A 25,573-nucleotide genomic window follows, 5' to 3' on the forward strand; every position below is an offset into this window, starting at 1 on the left:
TGCCCTTGGTCCCCAACTCCAAATCATCTATGTAAATTGTGAACAATTGTGGGCCCAACACTGATCCCTGAGGGACACCACTATCTACTGATTGCCAACCAGAGAAACACCCATTAATCCCCACTCTTTGCTTTCTATTAATTAACCAATCCTCTATCCATGCTACTACTTTCCCCTTAATGCCATGCATCTTTATCTTATGCAACAACCTTTTATGTGGCACCTTGTCAAAGGCTTTCTGGAAATCCAGATATACCACATCCATTGGCTCCCCGTTTTCTACCGCACTGGTAATGTCCTCAAAGAATTGAGTGAGTGGGCAAATGCATGGCAGATGCTATATAATATCGGTAAATGTGAGGTTATCCACTTTAGTAGCAAAAACAGGAATGCAGATTATTATCTGACTGGCTATAGATTGAGAAAGAGCAATGTCCAACGAGACCTGGGTGTCCTTGTGCACCAGTTGCTGAAGGTAAGCATGTGGGTGCAGCAGGCGGTAAAGAAGGCAAATGGTTTGCTGGCCTTCATTGCGAGAGGTTTCGAGTACAGGAGCAACCGAGGTACAGTGAAAAGGATTGTTTTGTGTACAATCCAGGCAGATCGTTCCGTACATGAAAAATATAGGTCATACGATGAATAGATCTTGAGTAAAGCTGTTTGAAGAGTCTGTTTTCTGTGAAATTATCAGGGCTTTTAAAATAGATAAATACGGGAAACTATAAAGGGCAGCACGGTAGCATAGTGGCTAGCACTGTGGCTTCACAGCGCCAGGGTCCCAGGTTTGATTCCCGGCTTGGGTCACTGTCTGTGCGGAGTCTGCACATCCTCCCCGTGTGTGCGTGGGTTTCCTCCGGGTGCTCCGGTTTCCTCCCACAGTCCAAAGACGTGCAGGTTAGGTGGATTGGCCATGCTAAATTGCCCTTAGTGACCAAAAAGGTTGGGAGGGGTTCTTGGGTTACGGGGATGGGATGGAAGTGGGGGCTTAAGTGGGTCGGTGCAGGCTCGATGGGCCGAATGGCCTCCTTCTGCACTGTATGTTCTATGTTCTATGTATTTATTCAATTGTCTGATTGTCAAAATGGTTAATGGGTTCCAAGTGGTGCCTTTCTACCAGACTCTGCGAGGGAATCATGAATGACGCTTCTCCAGTTCAAGCAGCTTTCTCTGACAAGCATGGACTTCATTAGTGATGAGTGGTACTTCTATATTGTTTAAATACGCCTGCCCAGGTCCTTCAGCCTCGCCTGTGATTTGGGACCTTCCCCTCATCACTCGAGGACACCAACCTTCTTTGTGCTCACAGAGACGGGCCTTCTTGGGCTCGTGGACCTACCTTAGCAAGAGTCGGAGATGTTCTTGGTCGCCAATGACATCATACTTGAGGGAGAATACTAAGTGACCCAGTGCACTGTCAATGCAGTAATAATTAAAATGTTCCTGGTTCAGAAAGAACAAAGAGCGAATTCAATATTCAGACCGAGATTTTGATCAAGACCTACATCTCCCGCGATCACATTCCAAACATTCCTGACATACACTAGTCTGCACATGTCGAATGACATTTCTATCCTTGTTATTTACACCTCTCTCACGCTTTCACTTCCAAATTCAGAAAAATTAAAGTATCTCATCTGCCACTTTCTTCCACTTTCTGAAAGCAGTGTGTTCATTCACCAGTTGAACAGTAGGGCTTGCTCAGTACAGTGCTATAAATAGACTTGTGTCAGAGAATATGAATTTGCACACAAGAGGCAGGAGCAGGACTTGACAGGAGAATTTCCCCTCGGTTGTTGATTTCCTGCTGTGGAATCCTCACAGATCCAGTGGCAACATTAATTTTTAACTGTCTGCCCAAGTGATGAGAAACCTGGGCAAGTGAGTGGGCCGCATGACTGTCACTCCGTCTCGTGGCCACATTCCGAACCCAGGTGGGCCGCGTGTGGTGCCTGGGTGGCTGGTTACCCATCACTGGTCCACACTGTTGCTTTGGGGTTCCCTGGTCGTTGCGATATATCTACGAATGGAGACTGAGATTTGCATTGTGCAATATTGCAGATGTTGGCCTTTGAAACCCAAATTAACTGGTAAGAGGGCCATTCGGAGACAGGAAGTGAACAGGATGAGTTTATACACTGTGGGTCACAAATCGAGAATTTCTATGTAGTATTTCTGCAATTCTTAAATGCACTCATGATTTTATTTCTGTCCTAGAAACAGTTTATTTACAACCAATGGATTCTTCTGTGTATCTCAGCTCACTCAGTTTCTTCATACCTTTCCCAAGAACTGTTTCCTGTAGAGTTTGGCGATTGAGTTACATTCCAACTTGAGTTTGGAAGGAGGGGATGGCAGCTGCTCTGTTTCAGGCGAGCTTCTTATCTCATGGTTTGTTCCCTCGATCCAGTAACCTCCAAACTGAGGGAGCAGGATGATAGGATAAGGAGGCTCACGTTGCAGGACCTAGAATAAAGACCAAAACACTCAACTAATCCCCTCACCTCGAGATGTGAAAAACTATCAGAGGGAACAGAGCATAAAGACAGTTAGGGTCAAACATCTAGGTAGGTAGGAACGAAGTGGAGGATTTTGTTCAAAGTAAGATAGAGAAATTCAGTGAAGGGTTTAGGATCTGCAAAATTGAAAAATGATGTAAATATTGATGAATGGAATGGCAGTGATCCACAGCAACAAACTTGGGTTTTTAAACTGTTTAAAAAGGGAAGGACAGAATGGGGCAGAGTACGATTGAATTTTGATTTCAACACCGCAAAGATAAGATAGGACATAGTTAAAGCTTGGGAGGAAAATTCCTAATGTGCATGGACTCCGATCTGCGACACTGCACGGAATACTTTGCTACTTAAGTTATATAAGTATTACTGAGCACAATGATACAAATAAAACAGGGAGTCAAGAAAAGCTGAGAATGAGAAAATGGATTTGTGGGGTGAAGTAGAGAGAAAGATTTGATGGGAGAATTACTGCAGATTTCTCTCTATTTCCAGTGGAACTCCCAGCTGAAACATTCACCTTTCACTGTGTTGACTGCTTCATCAGGGGTTACCCAGATAATGGGCGGGATTCTCCGACCCCCCGCCCTGTCGGAGAATCGCCGGATGGTGGCGTGAATCCCGCCCCGCTGGCTGCCGAATTCTCTGGCGGAGCACAATCTGTTGCTGCTTTTGATGCCCCAGAGCACCTCATGGATGCCCAGTGATGAGCTGCTAGATCTGTTTGAAGTCTACCCCATTTAACACAGCAGTAGTGAAAACAGGGCTTTGTCCCCAGAAGGATTGTGCGATGGGCACTCCAAGCAGTAGTTTCATGTCAGATGCATCTATACCAGGCAAATTGAACAAGGTCAAGAGGTTTTCCCTCTTGTTGGTTCCTTCACCACCTTCCACAGACTCAGTCCAGCAGCCATGTCCAGCTTGTTCAGTCATGGTGCTACAGCCACTCTTGGTGATGGTCATTGAAGTCCCCCACCCAGAGTACTTTCTGTGCCCTTACCACCTTCAGTACGTCTTCTAAATAGGCTCCAACTTGGAAGTGTACAGGTTCATCAGCTGTGTGTGTGTGGGGGGGGGGGGGGGGGTGTTTTTTATACTGCTAACATGGAGCAAAGAATTGAGACACTGAGATAACTGATTTTTATAAATATATGGATTCACCAGAATATATTTCTAGTGACATGTTTTCCTGAAAGGAAATAAAATTGCCAATGAAAATAATGTGATCAAATGGATGGACATGGGTATGTGTTGGTTTAAGTTATTTACCTAAATTTACCTCAAGTTATTTATCAAAATGTTGTTAGTTAATGTTTTGAGTTGAATCTGACATTCCTTCAGAAAATCGGAGCTGTTTCTCTCTCTCACGGGCGAAGCTCAACCGACTGATCAGCTCTTTTTATTTCAGATTTACAGAAACTAAAGTGTTTTGGGCGGTATTCTCTCAGCCCTGGGCCGGGCCGGAGAATCCCCGCGACCGGATCACGCTGCCCCGACGCCGGCACGCGATTCTCCGCCGGCGTGGTTGGCGCGGCGCCGGTCGCTCTACACGGCCGGCCCGCCAATTCTCAGGCTGGGCGGCCATCGTGGAAACGCCGAGTCCCGCCGGCGCCGTCCACACCTGCTCTCAGCCGGCGGGAACTCGGCGTGGAAGGGTCGGGTGGCGGCCTGTGTGGGGGGAGAGGGGCTCTGACCCCGGGGGTCAGATGCGGCCTGGCCCGCGATCGGGGCCCACTGATCGGCGGGCCGGCCCCTCTGGCTGGGGGACTAATTTCCTATGTGCCGGCCCCGATAGTCCTGCGCCATGTTTTGACAGGGCCGGCGCGTTGAAGGCGCGTGCGCGGACCCCGCGGTGCCCAGTTCGCTGTCGGGGCCAGAATTAGTCCTGGGAGCGACCCGGTTACGACGGCGTGGACATTCTGCCGTGGGATGAGGGAATCCCGCCCTTTGTTTTTGTCCGTTCTGCCTGTGGCTTAGAAATCAAATTTGAGATTAGTCCAACTGCCTGAATTCTGCCTTATAGAATCACTGAATGTCACCACATGGCAACAGGTTAATCTGCCAATTGTAAATGCTAACACATAACTTACTCTATAAAATGTCATATTGGCTGAGGAACTGAACAGGTTTTTTGGGTCGGTCTTCACAGTGGAAGACACAAATAACATGCCAGTGACTGATGGAAATGAGGCTATGACAGGTGAGGACCTTGAGAGGATTGTTATCACTAAGGAGGTAGTGATGGGCAAACTAATGGGGCTAAAGGTAGACAAGTCTCCTGGACCTGATGGAATGCATCCCAGAGTGCTAAAAGAGATGGCTAGGGAAGTTGCAAATGCACCAGTGATAATTTACCAAAATTCACTAGACTCTGGGGTGGTCCCGGCGGATTGGAAATTAGGAAACGTGACACCACTGTTTAAAAAAGGAGGTAGGCAGAAAGTGGGTAATTATAGGCCAGTGAGCTTAACTTTGGTAGTAGGGAAGATGCTGGAATCTATCATCAAGGAAGAAATAGCGAGGCATCTGGATGGAAATTGTCCCATTGGGCAGACGCAGCATGGGCTCATAAAGGGCAGGTCGTGCGTAACTAATTTAGTGGAATTTTTTGAGGACATTAACAGTGCGGTAGATAACGGGGAGCCAATGGATGTGGTATATCTGGATTTCCAGAAAGCCTTTGACAAGGTGCCACATAAAAGGTTGTTGCATAAGATAAAGATGCATGGCATTAAGGGGAAAGTAGTAGCATGGATAGAGGATTGGTTAATTAATAGAAAGCAAAGAGTGGGGATTAATGGGTGTTTCTCTGGTTGGCAATCAGTAGCTAGTGGTGTCCCTCAGGGATCAGTGTTGGGCCCACAACTGTTCACAATTTACATAGATGATTTGGAGTTGGGGACCAAGGGCAATGTGTCCAAGTTTGCAGACGACACTAAGATAAGTGGTAAAGCAAAAAGTGCAGAGGATACTGGAAGTCTGCAGAGGGATTTGGATAGGCTAAGTGAATGGGCTAGGGTCTGGCAGATGGAATACAATGTTGACAAATGTGAGGTTATCCATTTTGGTAGGAATAACAGCAAAAGGGATTATTATTTAAATGATAAAATATTAAAACATGCTGCTGTGCAGAGAGACCTGGGTGTGCTAGTGCATGAGTCGCAAAAAGTTGGTTTACAGGTGCAACAGGTGATTAAGAAGGCAAATGGAATTTTGTCCTTCATTGCTAGAGGGATGGAGTTTAAGACTAGGGAGGTTCTGCTGCAATTGTATAAGGTGTTAGTGAGGCCACACCTGGAGTATTGTGTTCAGTTTTGGTCTCCTTACTTGAGAAAGGACATACTGGCACTGGAGGGTGTGCAGAGGAGATTCACCAGGTTAATCCCAGAGCTGAAGGGGTTGGACTATGAGGAGAGGTTGAGTAGACTGGGACTGTACTCGTTGGAATTTAGAAGGATGAGGGGGGATCTTATAGAAACATATAAAATTATGAAGGGAATAGATAGGATAGATGCGGGCAGGTTGTTTCCACTGGCGGGTGAAAGCAGAACTAGGGGGCATAGCCTCAAAATAAGGGGAAGTAGATTTAGGACTGAGTTTAGGAGGAACCTCTTCACCCAAAGGGTTGTGAATCTATGGAATTCCTTGCCCAGTGAAGCAGTAGAGGCTCCTTCATTAAATGTTTTTAAGATAAAGATAGATGGTTTTTTGAAGAATAAAGGGATTAAGGGTTATGGTGTTCGGGCCGGAAAGTGGAGCTGAGTCCACAAAAGATCAGCCATGATCTCATTGAATGGTGGAGCAGGCTCGAGGGGCCAGATGGCCGACTCCTGCTCCTAGTTCTTATGTTCTATGTTCATTTTTCATGCATCTATCTGATTGAAATCTGCTTCAACAATAGTTGGGAGGATAGCATTTCATATTGTGAAATTCCTGTGAGTAAAGAGCTTTTGAAAACTTCATCTTCAATTCTTCTTGCAATTATTTCGAATTTGTACACCAGAGTCTAAAGAGTGAATCTAATTATATACACAATAACATGCTGAAAGCCTTTTTACACAGAATACATTTCGCCTCCAACTGTAAACATCGGCACTGAGGTCACACCCACCATGACAATTGTTTAAACTTAAATTTCAACAAAGATTAAAAGCAGTTAATGGGACACAGTTGTTCTCTCTCTCTTGATTTAGGTATGGTGTTCCCCATGTAAGAAAATCCACTGCACCCCAATCCTTGCACCAACATTTGTGCAGGATAGAACCTATGGTCCAGTTGTTAAATTTAGAAGCTCTTTGAATGAATTGTAGTTCCCCAAGTTTAGTGGGGCTGGAATCTAATCCCATCAACAAGTGCCCAACAGCACAGCCAGCAAGAGTGCAGGGAAACCCCCCTCATCATCCAACCTGAATGTTCCAGAGTAAAAAGCCAACTGGACGCAAGTAAATGTGTCTGCCTGTTCATTCTGAGATGGCCGAACACTGTGGTCCCAGCGCAGGCAGAAGTACAGGCGTTTGCAGAAGTAGATGAAACATCCAAGTGAGTGTAAACTTATAACAACAATGGAGACCCTTTTTACAACATCTGGATTTGTGTCCTGTTGCAAAAGTAATTGCATTTTTTGGCAAATACCATTATCTTCATGTCATGAAAAAATAAACAAACAATCAGGGTGCCATACCTCATGAACACTGGGGTAAGGAATGTAATCTTCTTCTGTCTGGAACATACAAGACAAAGTCATTTTATTACATGATCACTGAATTCTGTGATATTTCATATGAGTATTTTTCAAGACATTTTTACATTAAAATCTGGCTACGATGTTTACTGGTTGGGGCATTAACCAGCTCAGCAGTCAAACACAAGACCAGCATGTTTCCTGCTCACATTCCAGATGGGGATGAAGTTGAGGATCTCAGGTAGGATTATAGGAGGGGCTCTGAGGATTACTGGAGGAGGCAATCAGACAGAATGACTGCTCCTCAAAATCTCCCAGAATAGCAACAATGATCTGTGGAGTGGATGACTTTGATTATTGCATTATGTTTGGATTGTAACCCTCCAATCATTGTTATTGGCCGTGCATTAAGAGGCTGTTTAGCACAGGGCTAAATCGCTGGCTTTGAAAGCAGACCAAGGCAGGCCAGCAGCACGTTTCAATTCCCGTACCAGCCTCCCTGAATAGGCGCCGGAATGTGGCGACTAGGGGCTTTTCACGGTAACTTCATTTGAAGCCTACTTGTGACAATAAGCGGTTTTCATTTTTTTTCATTTCATTATCGGGAACGGCGCTCAAATCCCACAATGGCAGCTTGAGAATTTGAATCCAATTTAAAACATTTTGTAAATTGAAAAAATAGTTGGTTATCAACAATATCTCCAACATCGTGTGCAGCTGGCTAGTTGTGAATTTCATAGAATTTACAGTGTGGGAGGCCATTCGGCCCATCGAGTCTGCACCAGCCCTTACAAAGAGCACCCTACCCAAGCCCACGTATCCACCCTATTCCTGTAACCCAGTAACCCCTACTTACACGTTTTGGACACTAAGGGCAATTTAGCATGGCCAATCCACCTAACCCGCACATCTTTGGACTGTGGGAGGAAACCGGAGCACCCGGAGGAAACCCATGCACACACGGGGAGAACGAAGTGTGACCTCTTTCCGACTGACAGGCACATTGTGCATCTTAAAGGAAATACCGCTCATGCCCAGCCTGTTTGCTCACTGTGTACAAACACATGAATTAGGAACAGGAATAGTCAGTGTGTGGCACTTCCCAACAGCTGCACAACTACACACCTTAGAGGGAACGTTGTTTATCAGTAAAAGTGATCATGAAGCTGCTGTATTGTCCTAATGACCCAAATGGAGGGATATCATTTTGTCATTCCCTGGCCTGGCCTGTGTGTGGCTCCAATCTCATGCTAGTGTGTTAGGTTCTTAACGTTCCTCTGAAGCAGCTTAATAAACCACTCAACTGGTTCGGGCAATTAGAGATGGGTAATAAGTGTCAGTTTTGCCGGGAATGCCCATATCCGAAGAATCAAATTAAAAATTGATGATTTTTATTTAATTTTTTTTCCAGACATCTTTACGTTTCCATGTCACTGCCTAAAGACCCGTCCTTGGTTTTAGTCCAATGCTATAGAATAAAAATATAGAATAAAGCTATTCTACAGCTGTCTGCTCAGAAATGCAACCACAGACATGCTGATTTGACCTCCCACTCTGAGCAAAAATCCCTCCCCTCAGGATTTAGCCCTGCATTTGGTCACCACATGGAAATTCACGATGGTGAAGGGCTAGTCCGTGGCAGAGAGTATTGAAACTTTAAAAAAAATGTATTCTCAGCAATGTGAGCATAGTCGATAAGGCCAGCATTGCGTGCCCATGCCCTTGAGGAGGTGGTGGTGAGCTGCCTTGAACTGCTGCAGTCTGTGTAGTGGTACAGGTACACCCGTGTCATTATCTGAGCCCAGGTGCTCTCACTGTGCGTGAAGTGTTCAACCTTGTTACCTGGTCCAGACCAAAGATGCCCCCAGTGTCTCTGAACTCTGACAGCTGTTCATGGAGAAATTGTTTGTGAAGCTGGGGTATTGAGTACATGCTGACTGGCTCCTAATCACCTTGTATTGAATAGAAAGCGATTATTATAATATTATTATTAGGGTTCTCTTATTAAGTGTTTGGTTATAAACCTGGCAGGGAACAGCAACAGATAGCACCTACTTTAAGAGGTGGTGGAAGAGGGCATCTCTGTTCATCCATTCTGCATCCCTAGATAATAAAACCACACAAGAGGGAAGAAAACCATGGAGCTCATTAGTTATAGGCAAATACCACAGCAACCAAATAAAAGCCCACAATTTACCAATCAAATCCATGCTTTGCATTGCAGATTAGCAACAACAATGACAGATGTAAAGCACCCAATTGATACTCAGTGCAAGCAACTGGCAAAGCTCGACAGCCTGTTTCTCTCCACAGGTGAAGAGAGTTGGAGCCTTGTCCTCATTGTGACCCAGTTCACACTGGGCATTTACCCAGGCCAGGCAGCAAGGATAGCATAGGGGCCTTTCCTCTCCATTAGCAGCAAGTCCCTCGATTTGGGTTGATGTACATTCAAGGCCGTGGGTTTGCCGCAGATTTGCGAGCACATGGGACAGGATGTCCCACAAGGTAATGGGATCCGGGTTGCAGAACCTGCTTCTGTTTGCCACTCAGCATCAAGACGTTGACACTCAAAGTGTGATGCAGCTTGATGGCCAAGTTGTCACCATTGTGAACGATTGGCAACAAGCTTCTGTCAGTCATTAATGTCAAAGCTGCCACAGTGTAAAGTCATTCCTGTCCATAGTATAAAACAGAATGCACAGTTATAATGAGCAGCAAAAGATGATGTGCCCCAAGGGGATGCCATGAAGAGGCAAGGTCAGCAAAGCCACCACACAGCAATTGGAGAAGTGCCATGAAAACAAGATCCAGTCTTTTTAACAGAAGGTTTGTTTTTTGGGGGGATTTATTTGCTTACCATTTGCTGCCTTAGTTCCAAAATTTGAGTGAATTAGAATGGATTTGCACCAATGAGAACAGTCGCATCACTTATCATCTTCAGAGTTGATTCCTTCAGAGTTTTACTGCTCAATTTATTTAGCAATTCATTCAAGGGTGGTCAGTGAAATGGGAGTGATAGTGGGGGTGCGTGGAGATTAGAGTGTATTGTGATGGGAGTGATAGTGGGGGTGCGTGGAGATTAGCCTGTAGTGTAATGGGAGTGATAGTGGGGGTGCGTGGAGATTAGCCTGTAGAGTAATGGGAGTGATAGTGGGGGTGCGTGGAGATTAGAGTGTAGTGTAATGGGAGTGATAGTGGGGGTGCGTGGAGATTAGAGTGTATTGTAATGGGAGTGATAGTAGGGGTGCATGGAGATTAGCCTGTAGTGTAATGGGGGTGATAGTGGGGGTGCGTTTTGATTAGAGTGTATTGTAATGGGAGTGATAGTGGGGGTGCATGGAGATTAGAGTGTATTGTGATGGGAGTGATAGTGGGGGTGCGTGGAGATTAGAGTGTAGTGTAATGGGGGTGATAGTGGGGGTGCGTGGAGATTAGCCTGTAGTGTAATGGGAGTGATAGTGGGGGCGCATGGAGATTAGAGTGTATTGTAATGGGAGTGAAAGTGGGGGAGCATGGAGATTAGTGTGTATTGTAATGGGAGTGATAGTGGGGGTGCATGGAAATTTGCATGTATTGTAATGGGAGTGATAGTGGGGGTGCATGGAGATTAGATTGTAATTGGAGTGATAGTGGTGGTGCTTGGAGATTAGAGTGTATTGTAATGGGAGTGATAGTGGGGGTGCATGGAAATTAGCATGTATTGTAATGGGAGTGATAGTGGGGGTGCGTGGAGATTAGAGTCTATTGTAATGGGAGTGATAGTGGGGGTGCGTGGAGATTAGCCTGTAGTGTAATGGGAGTGATAGTGGGGGCGCATGGAGATTAGAGTGTATTGTGATGGGAGTGAAAGTGGGGGAGCATGGAGATTAGTGTGTATTGTAATGGGAGTGATAGTGGGGGAGCATGGAAATTTGCATGTATTGTAATGGGAGTGATAGTGGGGGTGCATGGAGATTAGATTGTAATTGGAGTGATAGTGGTGGTGCTTGGAGATTAGAGTGTATTGTAATGGGAGTGATAGTGGGGGTGCATGGATATTAGCATGTATTGTAATGGGAGTGATAGTGGGGGTGCGTGGAGATTAGAGTCTATTGTAATGGGAGTGATAGTGGGGGTGCATGGAGATTAGCCTGTAGAGTAATGGGAGTGATAATGGGGGTGCGTGGAGATTAGAGTGTATTGTAATGGGAGTGATAGTGGGGGTATTTGGAGATTAGTGTGTATTGTAATGGGAGTGATAGTGGGGGTGCATGGAGATTAGAGTGTATTGTAATGGGAGTGATAGTGGGGGTGCGTGGAGATTAGAGTGTATTGTAATGGGAGTGATAGTGGGGGTGCATGGAGATTAGCCTGTAGTGTAATGGGAGTGATAGTGGGGGTGCGTGGCGATTAGCCTGTAGTGTAATGGGAGTGATAGTGGGGGTGTTTGGAGATTAGAGTGTATTGTAATGGGAGAGATAGTGGGGGTGCGTGGAGATTAGCCTGTAGTGTAATGGGAGTGATAGTGGGGGTGTTTGGAGATTAGAGTGTACTGTAATGGGAGAGATAGTGGGGCTGCGTGGAGATTAGAGTGTATTGTAATGGGAGTGATAGTGCGGGTGCATGGAAATTAGCGTGTATTGTAATGGGAGTGATAGTGGGGGTGCATGGAGATTAGCGTGTATTGTAATGGGAGTGATAGTGGGGGCGCATGGAGATTAGAGTGTATTGTAATGGGAGTGAAAGTGGGGGAGCATGGAGATTAGTGTGTATTGTAATGGGAGTGATAGTGGGGGTGCATGGAAATTTGCATGTATTGTAATGGGAGTGATAGTGGGGGTGCATGGAGATTAGATTGTAATTGGAGTGATAGTGGTGGTGCTTGGAGATTAGAGTGTATTGTAATGGGAGTGATAGTGGGGGTGCATGGAAATTAGCATGTATTGTAATAGGAGTGATAGTGGGGGTGCATGGAGATTAGAGTGTATTGTAATGGGAGTGATAGTGGGGGTGCATGGAAATTAGCATGTATTGTAATGGGAGTGATAGTGGGGGTGCATGGAGATTAGAGTGCATTGTAATGGGAGTGATAGTGGGGGTGCATGGAGATTAGAGTGCATTGTAATGGGAGTGATAGTGGGGGTGCATGGAAATTAGCATGTATTGTAATGGGAGTGATAGTGGGGTTGCATGGAGATTAGCCTGTATTGTAATGGGTGTGATAGTGGGGGTGCATGGAAATTAGCATGTATTGTAATGGGAGTGATAGTGGGGGTGCATGGAAATTAGCATGTATTGTAATGGGAGTGATAGTGGGGGTGCATGGAGATTAGAGTGTATTGTAATGGGAGTGATAGTGGGAGTGCATGGAGATTAGAGTGTATTGTAATGGGAGTGATAGTGGGGGTGCATGGAGATTAGAGTGAATTGTAATGGGAGTGAAAGTGGGGGTGCATGGAGATTAGCACGTATTGTAATGGGAGTGATAGTGGGGGTGCATGGAAATTAGCATGTATTGTAATGGGAGTGTTAGTGGTGGTGCATGGAAATTAGCATGTATTGTAATGGGAGTGATAGTGGAGGTGCATGGTGATTAGAGTGTATTGTAATGGGTGTGATAGTGGGGGTGCATGGAAATTAGCATGTATTGTAATGGGAGTGATAGTGGGGGTGCATGCGGATTAGAGTGTATTGTAATGGAGTGATAGTGGGAGTGCATGGAGATTAGAGTGTATTGTAATGGGAGTGATAGTGGGGGTGCATGGAGATTAGAGTGTATTGTAATGGGAGTGATAGTGGGGGTGCATGGAAATTAGCATGTATTGTAATGGGAGTGATAGTGGGGGTGCATGGAGATTAGAGTGTATTGTAATGGGAGTGAAAGTGGGGGTGCATGGAGATTAGAATGCAGAGTTTAGATTGCAGCACGTACAAGGAGACTAGAGGGAACATCTGCAACATTAAGAGGTCCTATTATCGAAGGAACAAACCATGGAACCACTTTCCCATCAGTGCGAAATGGAACTGTTGATGACTTACACGGATCTCGGAGTGAAGCCTCCTGTTTGTTATAATTATGACCAGGTTCCCCCCAAATTATCATTGTGTTGGGAGAGGAAATATAAACCATCTCCCTGTCTTTACTCAACTGCTTCAGTTGGTTGGAATGAGGTTAATTTAAAAAGCATTTGTTCCCTGTGAACTCTTGCTCCAGTATGTATGGTTTAAAAGAAGCCAATTTACATTGAAAAATAGAAGGAGGAGGCCATTTGGCCCCTCGAGCCTGCTCCGCCAGTCATTATGATCATGGCTGATCATCAATTTCAATACCCTGATCCCGCCTTCACACCATATCCCTTGATCACTTTAGCTCCAAGAGCTGTATCTAAAACCTTCTTGAAATTACGCAACGTTTTCACCTGAACTACTTTCAGTGATAGTGAATTTCACAGATTCACCGCTCTCTGGGTGAAGAAATGTCTCCTCACCTCAGTCTTAAATTGTTTACCCCTTATCCTCACACTATGACCCTTAGTTCTGAACTCCCCCACTATCGGGAACATTTTTTCTGAATCTATCCTGTCTAATCCTGTTAGAATTTTACATGTTTCTAAGAGATCCCAGCGGGTTTCTGTGATCCTGAGACTAAGTGTTGACGCGGTGGTAAACGCCCTCGCGTTTCTCAACGGTGTCAACACGGCCTCAGGATCAGCGATTCTGACCCCTACAGGGGGCCAGCACGGCACTGGAGTGACTCACACCGCTCCGGCTGCCGATCCCGGCGTCAGATGGGCGCCTCGGGTCTGCGCACGCGCGGTGGGACCGGCGCCATTGCTGCGCATGAGCATGTTGCATCGGGGCCGGCGCGGAACAAAAGAGGCCCGCAGCCAGAGAGGCCGGCCCGCCGATCGGTAGGCCTCGATCACGGGCCAGGCCACAGCGGAGGCCCCCCCCCCCGGGGTTGGACCCCCATCCCCCCCCCCCCCCCAACCAGGCCGCACGCGGATCCATCCACGCCGAGGTCCCGCCGGGTCAGACCAGGTATGAATGGCGCCGGCGGGATTTGGGTGTCTTTGTACGGCCGCTCGGCCCATCCTGGGCCGAGAATCGTCAGGGGGGGGCCCGTAGAGCGGTCGCCAACCGGCGCTGCGCCGACCTCGCCGGCATCAATGGTGCCGATTCTCCGCTCTCCAGAAAATCTGCGGACTGGTGTTGGGGAGGCGTCGCGCGATTCGCGCCCGTCCCGCCGATTCTCCGGCCCGGCCTGGGCTGAGAGAATCCCGCCCCACCTCTCACCCTTCTGAACTACAAAGAATATAATCCTAACCGACTTAGTCTCTCCTCATATGACATCCCAAGAATCACCCTTCACTATATTCCCTCCATTTAAACAGGATTTCTTGAGATAAGGAGTGAGTGTATTAGGTACTAAAACGTGAGAGGAAAAATCATAAAACCCAACATATACACACAGATTGTAAATGAGAAGTGAGTCCGCGTTAGGAAAGATATACGCGTCAGTCTTTGGCTTGTTCATGAAGAGTAACTGGTGTAACATTGCGGCCATCAAGTTGGGTGATTCCAGCAGCGTTGACTTTGGCAGTTGAGCAATTGGTTTGGAGATTCTTGGTTTTGTAGGTTAGCTGAAAGAAGTTGTCTTGCTTCCTTTCTGACTATGGCTTTGCTGACGACTTGTTTCCAGCAATGTGAGAGAGAGGGAACCAGACTTTCTACCTGCAAGAGCAGGGGGTGCCTAGATGTTTTTCAGCTGTGATCCTCACAGCACTCACTCGCATTTGGAACTCTAGAGCAACAGATAGCGACCAGCTTTGCAGTCAACCCCTTTTCTTGTGTATTCCTGGAAGGGGACATGACAAACATGCCTGGGATATAACTCACAGAAGATGGTTTCTGCTGAGAAGGAAATCAACTTCCATTGTTTCCACAGGAGATTACAGTTTAGTTTTTGCATTGCATCGTTTCCTTTGAAATGCCTCGGTTTGAAAAAGGGTGCCACATTTTGTTGTCTCTCTCAGGACTGAGTATAGTCCACATAGGAATTCCACTGCCATCTCAGAAGTTCTAGCTTGTATGTCCTTTTTTAAAACACACATGTTTCTTCAAAAATTCAATAGGCTGATTTCTCCGATTGCCGACGCCGAAATTGCATTCGGTTAATGGCCGGAGAATCCGTTTTGACGTCAAAATCGGGAGGGGGGGGGGGGGGGGGGGGGTTGCTGTTTTCAGATGCCCCGCCCTCCAAAACGGCATCATCAGGGAGTATGCCGTTGGGGCGGCCTCAGGATGTCACCTAAAGGCCCTCCCCCGATCCTCCGCCTCCGATGGGCCGACTTCCTGATGGCGTGGCGCGCGTGTGCTCTGAGTTTTCGTCAACCTCGGGTGGCGGCTGCAGACTGTGTCCAGCGCCGCCACAGTCGGGGGTGGGGGTGAGGGTGGGGGGGGAGCTGTTACGCTTGCCGGGGGAGGGGGGGGGGCTTCGGCAGGGGTTGGGGGGACTGGTGGTGGTGGTCTGGGGTTGGTGAGGGGGATCACAGGAGGCACTATCTGGCAGGCTGGGTCCGCGCGTGGCTGGCACCAAGTTGTACGGCGCGACAGCCGCAGGTCGATGCCATGCACATGCGTGGCCACGGACACAGCAATTCTCCGTCCAATGAACCGGCAGAACAAGGAGGACGTTGAACTTTGGAGGAGATGTTCCCGTTTTGTTCCTTTGAGGTCTGTTTGGGGTGCTCTGTGTTTGAGGCCATTGTTTTGTTGTGGGTTTGTGTTTTTCACTTGCTGGGGGATTGTGGGTTGGCCTTTTCTTTGTGGTACCCCATTAACTACAGTCTGCTGACCTGAAAATACCCCGATTATTTCTACTCTCCATTTTCTGTTGATTAACCAAACCTCAATCAATGCTAATATATTATATATCAATCAATTTTAATATATCAATCCCAGGAGCCCTACTTTTGTGTAATACCCTTTGCTGTCATACCTTACAGCTTTTGAAAATCAAAATACACTACATTCCTTCTAATTTTACATGTTACATCCTCAAAAAAACTTTGTCAAACAGATTTCATGAATCTGTGATGGCTCTACTTAATGATACTATCATTTTCCAATGCCCTGTTGCCATCTTCCTTAGAATACATTCTAGCATTTCCCTCCTGAGGTTAACAGGTCTATAGTTTCTCTCTTTCTCCTTTCACAAATAACACGGTTATGCTCGCTTCCATCCAATGCGTGGGAACTGTTCCAGAATCAAAGACATTCTCGGCAGTCAGTACACAGGAAGAACCAAACGACAAGGGGGGTAGAGGAAGATGATCAATTTTCTGTTGGAAGTAAGGTTTCTCCCCCTGTTCCCACTCTACTGGTTGGAAAAAGTGAGTTCCTGATTTATTACTGCAGGACTTTCAATCCCTTGTCTCCAGTTTCTCCCATTGGAAACCAGGATCACCCCTGTCTTGTACTGCTGGAGTGCACATGTCCAACAGTAAATGTGGCTGCTGCTTTACTATCCAGGTTTTAGATGTTAACAATTAATGAATCAATTATTTGATGTGAACATCTTTCTGTTTAATAGTTTGTGACGTTTATGACAGTGAGAAATGTGCTAAAAAGCAATCCCGTGATATTGCACAGAACAAACAAAATTGTGTTTTCTAAACCTTCAATTGCTCTGCCGGAGGTTGAATAGCACCTGCTTACCTGCATCTTTTCAATCATTTCAAACAGGTCACTGTTCTGAGGAGACAAAAAAATAGAATATCAGTTTGAAGGAAGAGTGAAATCACACAAGCCTGCTCGAAAGGGCAGATGTTCCAAAGTGAGGCTCTCACGGCAATGCTTTGTGTTGGGAGACACACGCAGAATTTATCCTTAAATATGTTTTGCCAAGTTTAACCCAGAAACTGTATTATTAGAAATGTTTCAGTAAACTTGTGTACGGTTTCATAGCTACGAGATTATCTTCTGTCTTTTAGTCCCCAAGATTTTGGTAGAGAAATTGTTTTTAACTCTTTCTCTGATATAGCTTTGACAGGGTATGATCGATGATCATCAAGGGGACCATTCTTTAGATGCTTGTCTAGCAGGGCGAGTTCAGAGGCAATTCGCCTGTGTTGTGCATCACAATCAAGCCCAATCTTATTCTCGATCTATGTCCACACACATACTTTCCGACAGGCCTCACTCATTAGCTTCCAGGATGGGTAACCCTTATCCTCCATTTGTTCTGGGATCCAAGACTGAGTATGGCCTCCCACTTGTATATCAGTCAGAGATCAAAACAGGGATGTCCTCACTCTGTACAACTCAATCCTAACCTGTCCTCATCCATAATCACAATTCCAATTTCACCACGATTACTGGAGATCTTGTTCATGTGTAGCACCTCTTAGGGCACACATCTTCAATATTCTGGTGAATTGTAGACAGTGCCTTGGCCATTTCTAAAGCATTCAGGGGAATCTGGCATTATAAACTTCCAAACATGTCCTTTGATTCTGACCTCCCTTTACTCTTTCTATTCCTGTCAGACTTGCTGTCTCGCTGACAGGAATATGCTGTGTCTGCTGCAACCGATGACACATTCTGCGACTTAATCAAAGTTGTGATCAACTCTATTGACTGTACGTTTTCTCACTCCAATCCTTTACCAATCACTGAACCACTGCACTTTGTTATCAATAATGAGGCAATAACATTAGCTCCTTCTCTTCTTCAAAGACAGGTGTGTGATGTTTCTTAATCCACCCAACTGCCTCTTACATTGCAAGAGCCAATAATATTGGCTCCTTTCTGAGCCCCAATGCTCTGGTACGTTCTGGAGTAGAGGCTCCTGTTTCACTTCCATTATGAAGCAATGCACAATGTAACCATTCGTATCAAAGCGATGGACATGCAATTCCTCCCTTTATGTGGCTAAAGCAGTGGTTAGCCAGGTGACATCGACCAGGAGACTCACAGCTTTCACTCCCTGTCTTTGCTAACCAGGCAGTGAGTGGGGCAAACTGTTTTACCCCAGTGCCCAGGAACAAGGACAAGTCCTCTTCCGTTCTCTCTCCTGGAAGGGTAATGGATGCTGCGGCCAGATGAGGATGGGATTGGGTGGGCCTGTGAGGCTCTCCATGTTGTATAATTTAGCATCACCATTCCGTTGTTCACATGTGAAAAACAACTGCTTGGGTGATCTCTGGGGCGGGATTCTCCCTTTCTGGGGTGATTCTCCGTTTTCCAGGCGGCTGGCAGGGCCCCGGCATAGGTCCCACAGCTCTGGTTGCTGGCGGAGCCCTGCTGTCCAGACCGCGTGGACGCACATGCACACGGTGGCCGCAAGCGAGTCCGCGCATGCGCGCGGCGAACCTGCGGGCCTGCGCGGAGTAAGGGAGGTCCCCCCCAGTTCACGATGGCCCGCCAATCGGTGGCCCCCGATCGCAGGCCTGGCCACCGCTGAGGGAGTCAAATACCCCCCGCCCCCCCACCAGGACCGCCACCGCGGCCGCCGGTCCGAGCTCCCGCCGGGTGGTATCAGATGTAAACCACGCCGGCGGGAGTTCGGCCATTCGACTGCGGAGAATCGCCGCGGGGGCTACTTTCAGTGGCTCCCGACCGGCGCCGTGTCGACCACGCGTGCGCGACTGCCGGGTCCGCGGAGAATCGCGGCAGCACCGTCGCCCCAGATTTCCGGCATGAACGGCTATTCTCCGCCCCCGCACCGGGTGCGGGTCTGGCGCGGCGGGTTGGAGAATCCCGCCCAAAGGGTGGGATCAAATCCTGCAGAATCCGCAAGAGAGGGAGTGAGAAACTGATGGAAAATCAGAGGGTGAAGGAAACAACAAATGCGGCAAAAAGAGGAATACCACCAATCCTGTGACACAGCCCAGAGGGGATAGACACCGGCACCGGCACCGGCACAGGCACAGGCACAGGCACAGGCACAGGCACAGGCACAGGCACCGGCACAGGCACAGGCACAGGCACTGTGGATAGCCACAGACACTGGCTCGGATATTCCATGCAGTGGGAATCACGGTCGTGTTGTGTACCTGTTCTTGGAGTCCTTCCCTCAGAGTGCAGATCATCGGGGGAAGCAAAGCCACAATCACTTTTTACAGCACGAAGCTGCCACATTCTGGACAGTTTAAATGTGCAAAGTCACTTTGACAAGTGTGTAAAGTAAGTGGGTGAGGGGGTGGTCAGGGGAGTAGTTGGGGGGGGGGGCGAGTAGCTGGCGTTCGGTAGGGTTAGTTGGGTGGTCGGAGGGGTCCAATAGTCAGGGTGTAGTTGGGATTGGGGGGCAGTTGTGGGTTGTGGGGGTAATCAATGAGTGGGGGTTTGAAGACGGTAGCCAGCTTGGGTGAGGGGGGGGCGGCGAAGAGGGAGTAAGAGGGCAGTCAGTGGGGTAGGGACTGCAGTCTGGAGGTTTTGTTAGGGAGTGCAGTGGGGGAGGAGCTGTCAGAGAAGTCAGTATTATAGCTATGCAGGAGTTGGAACTGGTTTTAATCTTTCTAACTTTAACTGGCTAACAATCCTGCTAAGTTTTTAAAAATTAATTTTCGGGATGTGGATGTCGCTGGTTAGACCGGCATTTATCCCCCATCCCTAGTTGCCCTTCAGAAGGTGGCGGTGAGCTGCCTTCTTGAACTACTGCAATCCCTGAGGTGTAGGTACACCCACTGTGCTGTTCGGGAGGGAGTTCCAGGATGTTGACCCAGTGACAGTGAAGGAACGGCGATATATTTCCCAGTCAGGGTGGTGAGTGTCTTGGAGGGGAACCTCCAGGTGGTGGGGTTCCCAGGTATCTGCTGCTCTTGTACTTCCAGATGTTAGTGGTCGTGGGTTTGGAAGGTGCTGCCTGAGGAACCTTGGCGAGTTCCCGCAGTGCATCTTGTTGACGGTACACACGGCTGCCACTGTTCACAAGTGCTGGCGGGACTGATTGAGTTGGGACCATCAAAGTCTTCAACTTTAAACCAGAGTATCGGAGTGTTCCAGATGCAGCGTAATTGATCGACAAAAGCTAATATTCCCTGTGCGATTCCCGTGCAGTCATTGTGTGGGGAATTCCGAGGAGTCCCACAGCACATTTTCTGGGCGACCTCCAGGATATGTCCCGCTGGAGAATCAAGATCTGAGCCATTAATTTATTCAGTTCCCCATTTATAATCCTTTGAGGGTAGTGGGTGCCTGGAACTCGCTGCCGGAAGAGGTGGTGGAAGGAGGGACGATAGTGACATTTAAGGGGCATCTTGACAAATACATGAATAGGATGGGAATAGAGGGATATGGACCCCAGAAGTGTAGAAGATTTATGTTTAGATGGGCAGCATGGTCGGCACGGGCTTGGAGGGCCGAAGGGCCTGTTCCTGTGCTGTCCTTTTCTTTGTTCTTTGTTCTTTGTATTCTGCATCATCCTATTTCCACTTCCATTTTTCTGTATTTCTCACCACAGACGACCTACCCTGTGGGATTTGATGATGGGTTTTTCTTGTTCCCTCTCACTGGGGAACACAAGGCAGTGGGTGGAATTCTCCGCCTCGCAGCACCAGTAGCGGAGTTCCTGGTGAGGCAGAGAATCCTGCATTTGTGAAAAAACGGGATTGTTGCCAGGTGAGGACCTGTTTCCAATGCTCCAGTTGCCCCTGCTGAAGGCAGGGGCGAGGGTCGTACGCTGCGCCAGAGGGTACCTGCACTGAGCTGGCAGGAATCATACTCCCCGAGCCCACGGATTCTCCGGTCCTCTGGGCCGAGAATCACGTGGGCGAGAATCACTACTGATCTTGACAAGCGTGGCTCTGACGTGGTGGACCTCGCGATGGGCCAAGGGGTAACTAAGGGAGCTTCCCCCAAAGTCCGATCCGAGGGCTACTATCCCCCCCCACAATGTAAGACCTGCCCACCCCACCAGACCCACAACCATCTCCCTAGTGACTCATTAAATAAAGGGCCCACTCACAGAACTCCCAGAAGACAGCCTCATGTCAGGACCTCCTCCCCAAGAGAAACCCCTGTCAGAAAGCCCCCCCACTCAGAAAAGAGATCCCTTTCCAATCACCTCCCTTCATTTTGAAGTGGTCAGCTGGAAATTGACAGCACGTAACTCTGTTTGAAGTGGTCCAGGAGCTGTCACTCAAAGCTTGATGTCTGGGGGATTACAGGGGGGCAGTTCTTGGCAGATGGGGTCCGCAGGCGGCCGGCACCATGTTTTACGGCGCAGTCCGCCGACATGCGCGGCCACGGTGCCGGCCATTCCGTGTCTGTATCGGCAGGTCAAGCGGGGGCTTTATGTGGCGCAGATGCTAGCCCCCCACCAGGCGGAGCATCAGTGCAGGGGCGGTACCGACGTTTTGGTCATATTACCAGACGAATCCGGCGGATATAGCCGCAGAATCAGAGAATCCAGCCCATAGTCTCCCAAATGGAGAATTTCACCCTGTGCGTAATTAAAGCTTCTCTTTGTGTTTGTACAAAAATATCTGCAAAGTGAAGCAAAATGTCCAGAAAGCATGAAATACACTCCTTGACTGAAATGTGGTGCTTGCAATAGTATTGCAAAGAAAAGCATATGGACCTCACTAACCTTTCCCAATACTCATTCTGAAAGCACCTCCAAGGGGCTGGTTTAGCACACTGGGCTAAATAGCTGGCTCCTAAAGCAGACCAAGGCAGGCCAGCAGCACGGTTCAATTCCCGTACCAGCCTCCCCGAACAGGCGCCGGAATGTGGCGACTAGGGGCTTTTCACAGTAACTTCATTTGGAAGCCTACTTGTGACAGTAAGCGATTTTCATTTCATTTCGTTTCAGAGACTAGCTTTGACCTTATTCCCTCCATCCACTCGAGTTTGCACTGGAATCTCTTCCTTCGCGTCCACCGCGCGAGCTCCTTGACAGACACTGCAGTACAGAAGCACACTGGACCCACCATAACCGTGTTGGAATCCAACCACAAGCTTTGATATAATGTCTTTAACACAGTAAAACCTTCCAACAGAAGTGTCATCAAATGAAGTTTGACACCAAGCCTGATAAAAAGAGACATTAGGACAGATAAACAGAAGCTTTGTCAAAGTATTAGGTTTTAAACAGTGTCTTAGTTGAGGAAAAATAGGTAAAGAGGTGAAGATGTTTAAGGAGGAATTCTAGAGCTTAGGACCCAGGTAACTGAAGACCTGGCAACCGTTAACAGTGATTAAAATGGGTGATGTACACGAGGCTGTAATCGGAAACGTATAGCGATCTTGGAGAGTTGGAGGGCTGTAGGGTACAGATAGAGACTAGGAGCTGGATTCTCCATTTCAGTGGCCTATGTGTGGTCTTTTACGACCAAAAAAACCTGCGTGAAACCCTCACTGATTCCGGGACCGGTGAGGGGCTAGCACAGTGCTCGGTGAAACATTCGCCTCCCGTGCCGAAAACGGCCGGAGAATGGCCGGGTCGCGGGCCGTGAATGCGCATGGCTGACATCCTGTAGCGGTCGCGCCATTCAACATGGCGCCGGCCATGGGTGGACCCAACCTGTCATCCGCAACCCCACAGCCTACCCCCTGGCCACACCCCACCAGTCCTCCCAGCCCTCGCAGAAGCCCCTCCGGCCAGCGGCACGGATCCCAGCCCAGTGTGGCGGCGCTGGACAAAGTCCGCAGCCGCTATGCCAGGTTCCCGCGCGGCTGAGGCCTTACGTGTCCTGCGCCGTTGGGAGCTCGGCCCATTGGGGGCGGAGCATCGCAGGAGGGCTGGCTGATGCCGGCCAATGGTGTTGCTATGGTGCGTGGTGTGCCACTTCAAAGGGGGCTGAGCATGGCTGACCGCCGTCAAGCCGGCGGCGGCCCCGATTTCAGCGTTGGGCTATGGAGAATCCCACCCAAGATTTTGGAGGAATTTGAACACAAGGACAGAATTTTAAAATTGAGCTGTTGTCATACCGAGAATGATGATATCATTGAGCAAGGGGTGAGCCAGTATGAACCTTGATGAGAGAAGATGCTTCACCCCTTGCTTTTTTCATTTGCAATTTCAATGGCAGGTCAGCTAATTGTTTTAATCGAGTATTTCCAACGTTGTGTTGGGCATTGTGATGGACCTGTCCGAAGATGTGTAGGTTAGATTGCAGGGTTGTGAGGATAGGGAGGAGAGGTGGGTTGCTCTTTTGGAGGGTCAGTGCAGACCCGATGGGCCGAATGGCCTCCTTCCTCACTGTAGGGATTCGATGATTCTAACAACTATCCGACACACTGGAAATTACAACATCTCGGCAGGAGTTGCACTTTCCTGCTGAATGTGAGAAATTTGATAGGAAGATGTGGCCAGCACTATGAAGGGTGGAGATCTGGGAATGGGAGTGAAAGTAGAGCATGAAAAGGTGCTTTGTACAACTGGAAGATATCTTGCATATTTTTTGTGGTACAGATTTGAAGTCGTAAAAAGTCCCTTGGACTTTCCTACCTTTTTAAACCGTAATCTTCTGTCAGGTGTTTGGGGTGGATTATATATTATTACAAGTGATTTTAACTATCAACAGCAGAAACCTAATAAATGCTACTTGTAAAGCAGCTGGGCACAATAGCGTATAATTTTCCTTTGTAATTCTATGTGTTTTCAGTAGCCATTACATTGCAGTTGCGTTTTTTTCTGCAGAACCCTCATTTCAATACTGATCCCTTGCAAAACATCATTCAGCTGTGCTATTTCAAAATTAAACATGCCCGACTATTAACTTTCAGTGAATTCGGGGACTAAAGCCAAGGGCAGAACAACAGAAACGCGTAAATGCTTCTTCAAGTACATTCAAAAGTATATAACTATCTACCTTTGATTACACTATTTTGCAAGTAACCAGACAGAGTTAATGATTGAAAGCTACACATAAATTAACAAGGTGTACTCACAATTTCAGACCAGTGTTGGAGCTGCGAGTCGATTCTCTCCATGTCAGCGCTCAAGTGCAGCAGCTGATGTTTAGGCATGTTTAGGCTGACCTGGAAAATCTAACTATTCTTTCTCTCAACATTCATATCAAGCATGCTAGATCAGAGTAGGACAGGTGACCATTTCTCCCTCCTTACGCTCATTAGTTTAAACGTTTTCCTCCCTTCTCCGGCAGAATATGCCAGTGGTTGTGCACATTTGCCATATCGAGCTGCATCAGTGAGTGAAACACTTGGTCCCGTGCCAGAACAGTAGAACTGACAGTGCAAGACCTGGCAAATGACAGCATGTCGCAACAATAGTGCTTCAAAGTAGGAAAACAAACCACTAAGAGCCAGCCACAAAACTCTTCTTTCACAAAAATATGAAAACCTGTGACAAAGTTAATCCTTTATCTCTTCACTAAACGCAGCCCCAGAGCTTTTATTGAAACATTTCACTGCATTGGTGAGTTTTGTTGCCTCATTTCTGGATTATTCAAATGCTCTCCCGGCGACCTCAGTAAACTTGAAATCATCCAAAACTCTGCTGCCCCTATCCTAAAATGCAGCAAAATCCCATTCACCCAGCAGCCCTCTGTTCATGGACCCATACCATGTCCCCAGTTAATGCCTGGATTTTAAAATTCCAGTTCTTGTTTTCAAATCTTTCCCTTCCTTATCTCTGAAATCTTTTCCAAGTCCACAACCCACCGAGTCAGCCTATTCGTTTGAACATTTGCATTCATGTGGGTGACCATGCATGTGCGATATCTTCAGGGGACAATTTGCGCACAGCACCTTCCAGGTTGGTAATCTCGAAACCTCTGCCTCCCGAACTTTCTTTGCTCCTTTAAACTGTTAAAAATCTACCACTTTGCCCAAGCCTTTCGCAAACTGTTCTGATATCACATGAGGCTTGGTGTCAGATTTTACTTTATAATTCTCCTGTGAAGCTTGGGAGATATTTTATTCCATTAAAGGTGCTTTATAACAACAAATCCTTGCTCTTAACTCTAACACAGCACACCTTACAGAAAATTAAAATATTAGAATGAATAGTCAGATTGAACTTCAGAAGGCGAAATCTTGCTTGGCCAACATTGCTGAATGTTTTGAGGAGGTAACAGAGGGCAAGATGGAGGCGACACAGTGGATGTAACTGAACTGGATTTTCAGTGGGCCTTCGAGAAGATGCCCCATGATAGACTAATGAAGAAAGTCCGAGAATGTGGAGCCAGGGTAATTAATGGATCAGAAGTTGGCTTGAACCCACGAAGCAGAGAGTTGGGTTAAAGGGTCGTTATTCCGAGTAGCAGAGGTGGAACATTGTGTTTCACTGGGATCAGCGCTGTTCACAATTTACAATAACGATTTGGAATCAAAAATAGAGGGCGGGATTCTCTGAAAATGGGGCTACGTCCCCACGCCGGCGGGTAAACCGGTGCCAACTTCTCCAGCATCAACGGCCCCCCATGGTGAG

At 47.5% G+C, this 25,573-nt stretch overlaps 1 protein-coding gene across 20 annotated transcripts in view; it reads right to left on the reverse strand.

The window, feature by feature from the left end:
* The window catches only part of rap1gapa (RAP1 GTPase activating protein a), an 809,199-nt gene that overhangs the window by 135,040 nt on the left and 648,586 nt on the right, over window positions 1-25,573 (reverse strand). For 19 of the 20 annotated variants that reach the window (XM_072477772.1, XM_072477763.1, XM_072477771.1 and 16 more), the window contains 5 exons: window positions 16,894-16,929; window positions 9,250-9,297; window positions 7,195-7,233; window positions 2,278-2,463; window positions 1,337-1,440 (listed from right to left, as the gene is read on the reverse strand). In XM_072477772.1, coding sequence (XP_072333873.1) covers window positions 1,337-1,440; window positions 2,278-2,463; window positions 7,195-7,233; window positions 9,250-9,297; window positions 16,894-16,911 — 395 coding nt within the window. In that variant the 5' untranslated portion in view covers window positions 16,912-16,929. Of the gene's footprint in view, window positions 1-1,336; window positions 1,441-2,277; window positions 2,464-7,194; window positions 7,234-9,249; window positions 9,298-16,893; window positions 16,930-24,072; window positions 24,313-25,573 lie in introns of those variants that run through there. The other variant, XM_072477757.1, reaches the window with a different exon arrangement.

Source organism: Scyliorhinus torazame, chromosome 16 (genome assembly GCF_047496885.1).
Source record: "Scyliorhinus torazame isolate Kashiwa2021f chromosome 16, sScyTor2.1, whole genome shotgun sequence".
In the NCBI taxonomy this organism is placed as follows: domain Eukaryota; kingdom Metazoa; phylum Chordata; class Chondrichthyes; order Carcharhiniformes; family Scyliorhinidae; genus Scyliorhinus; species Scyliorhinus torazame.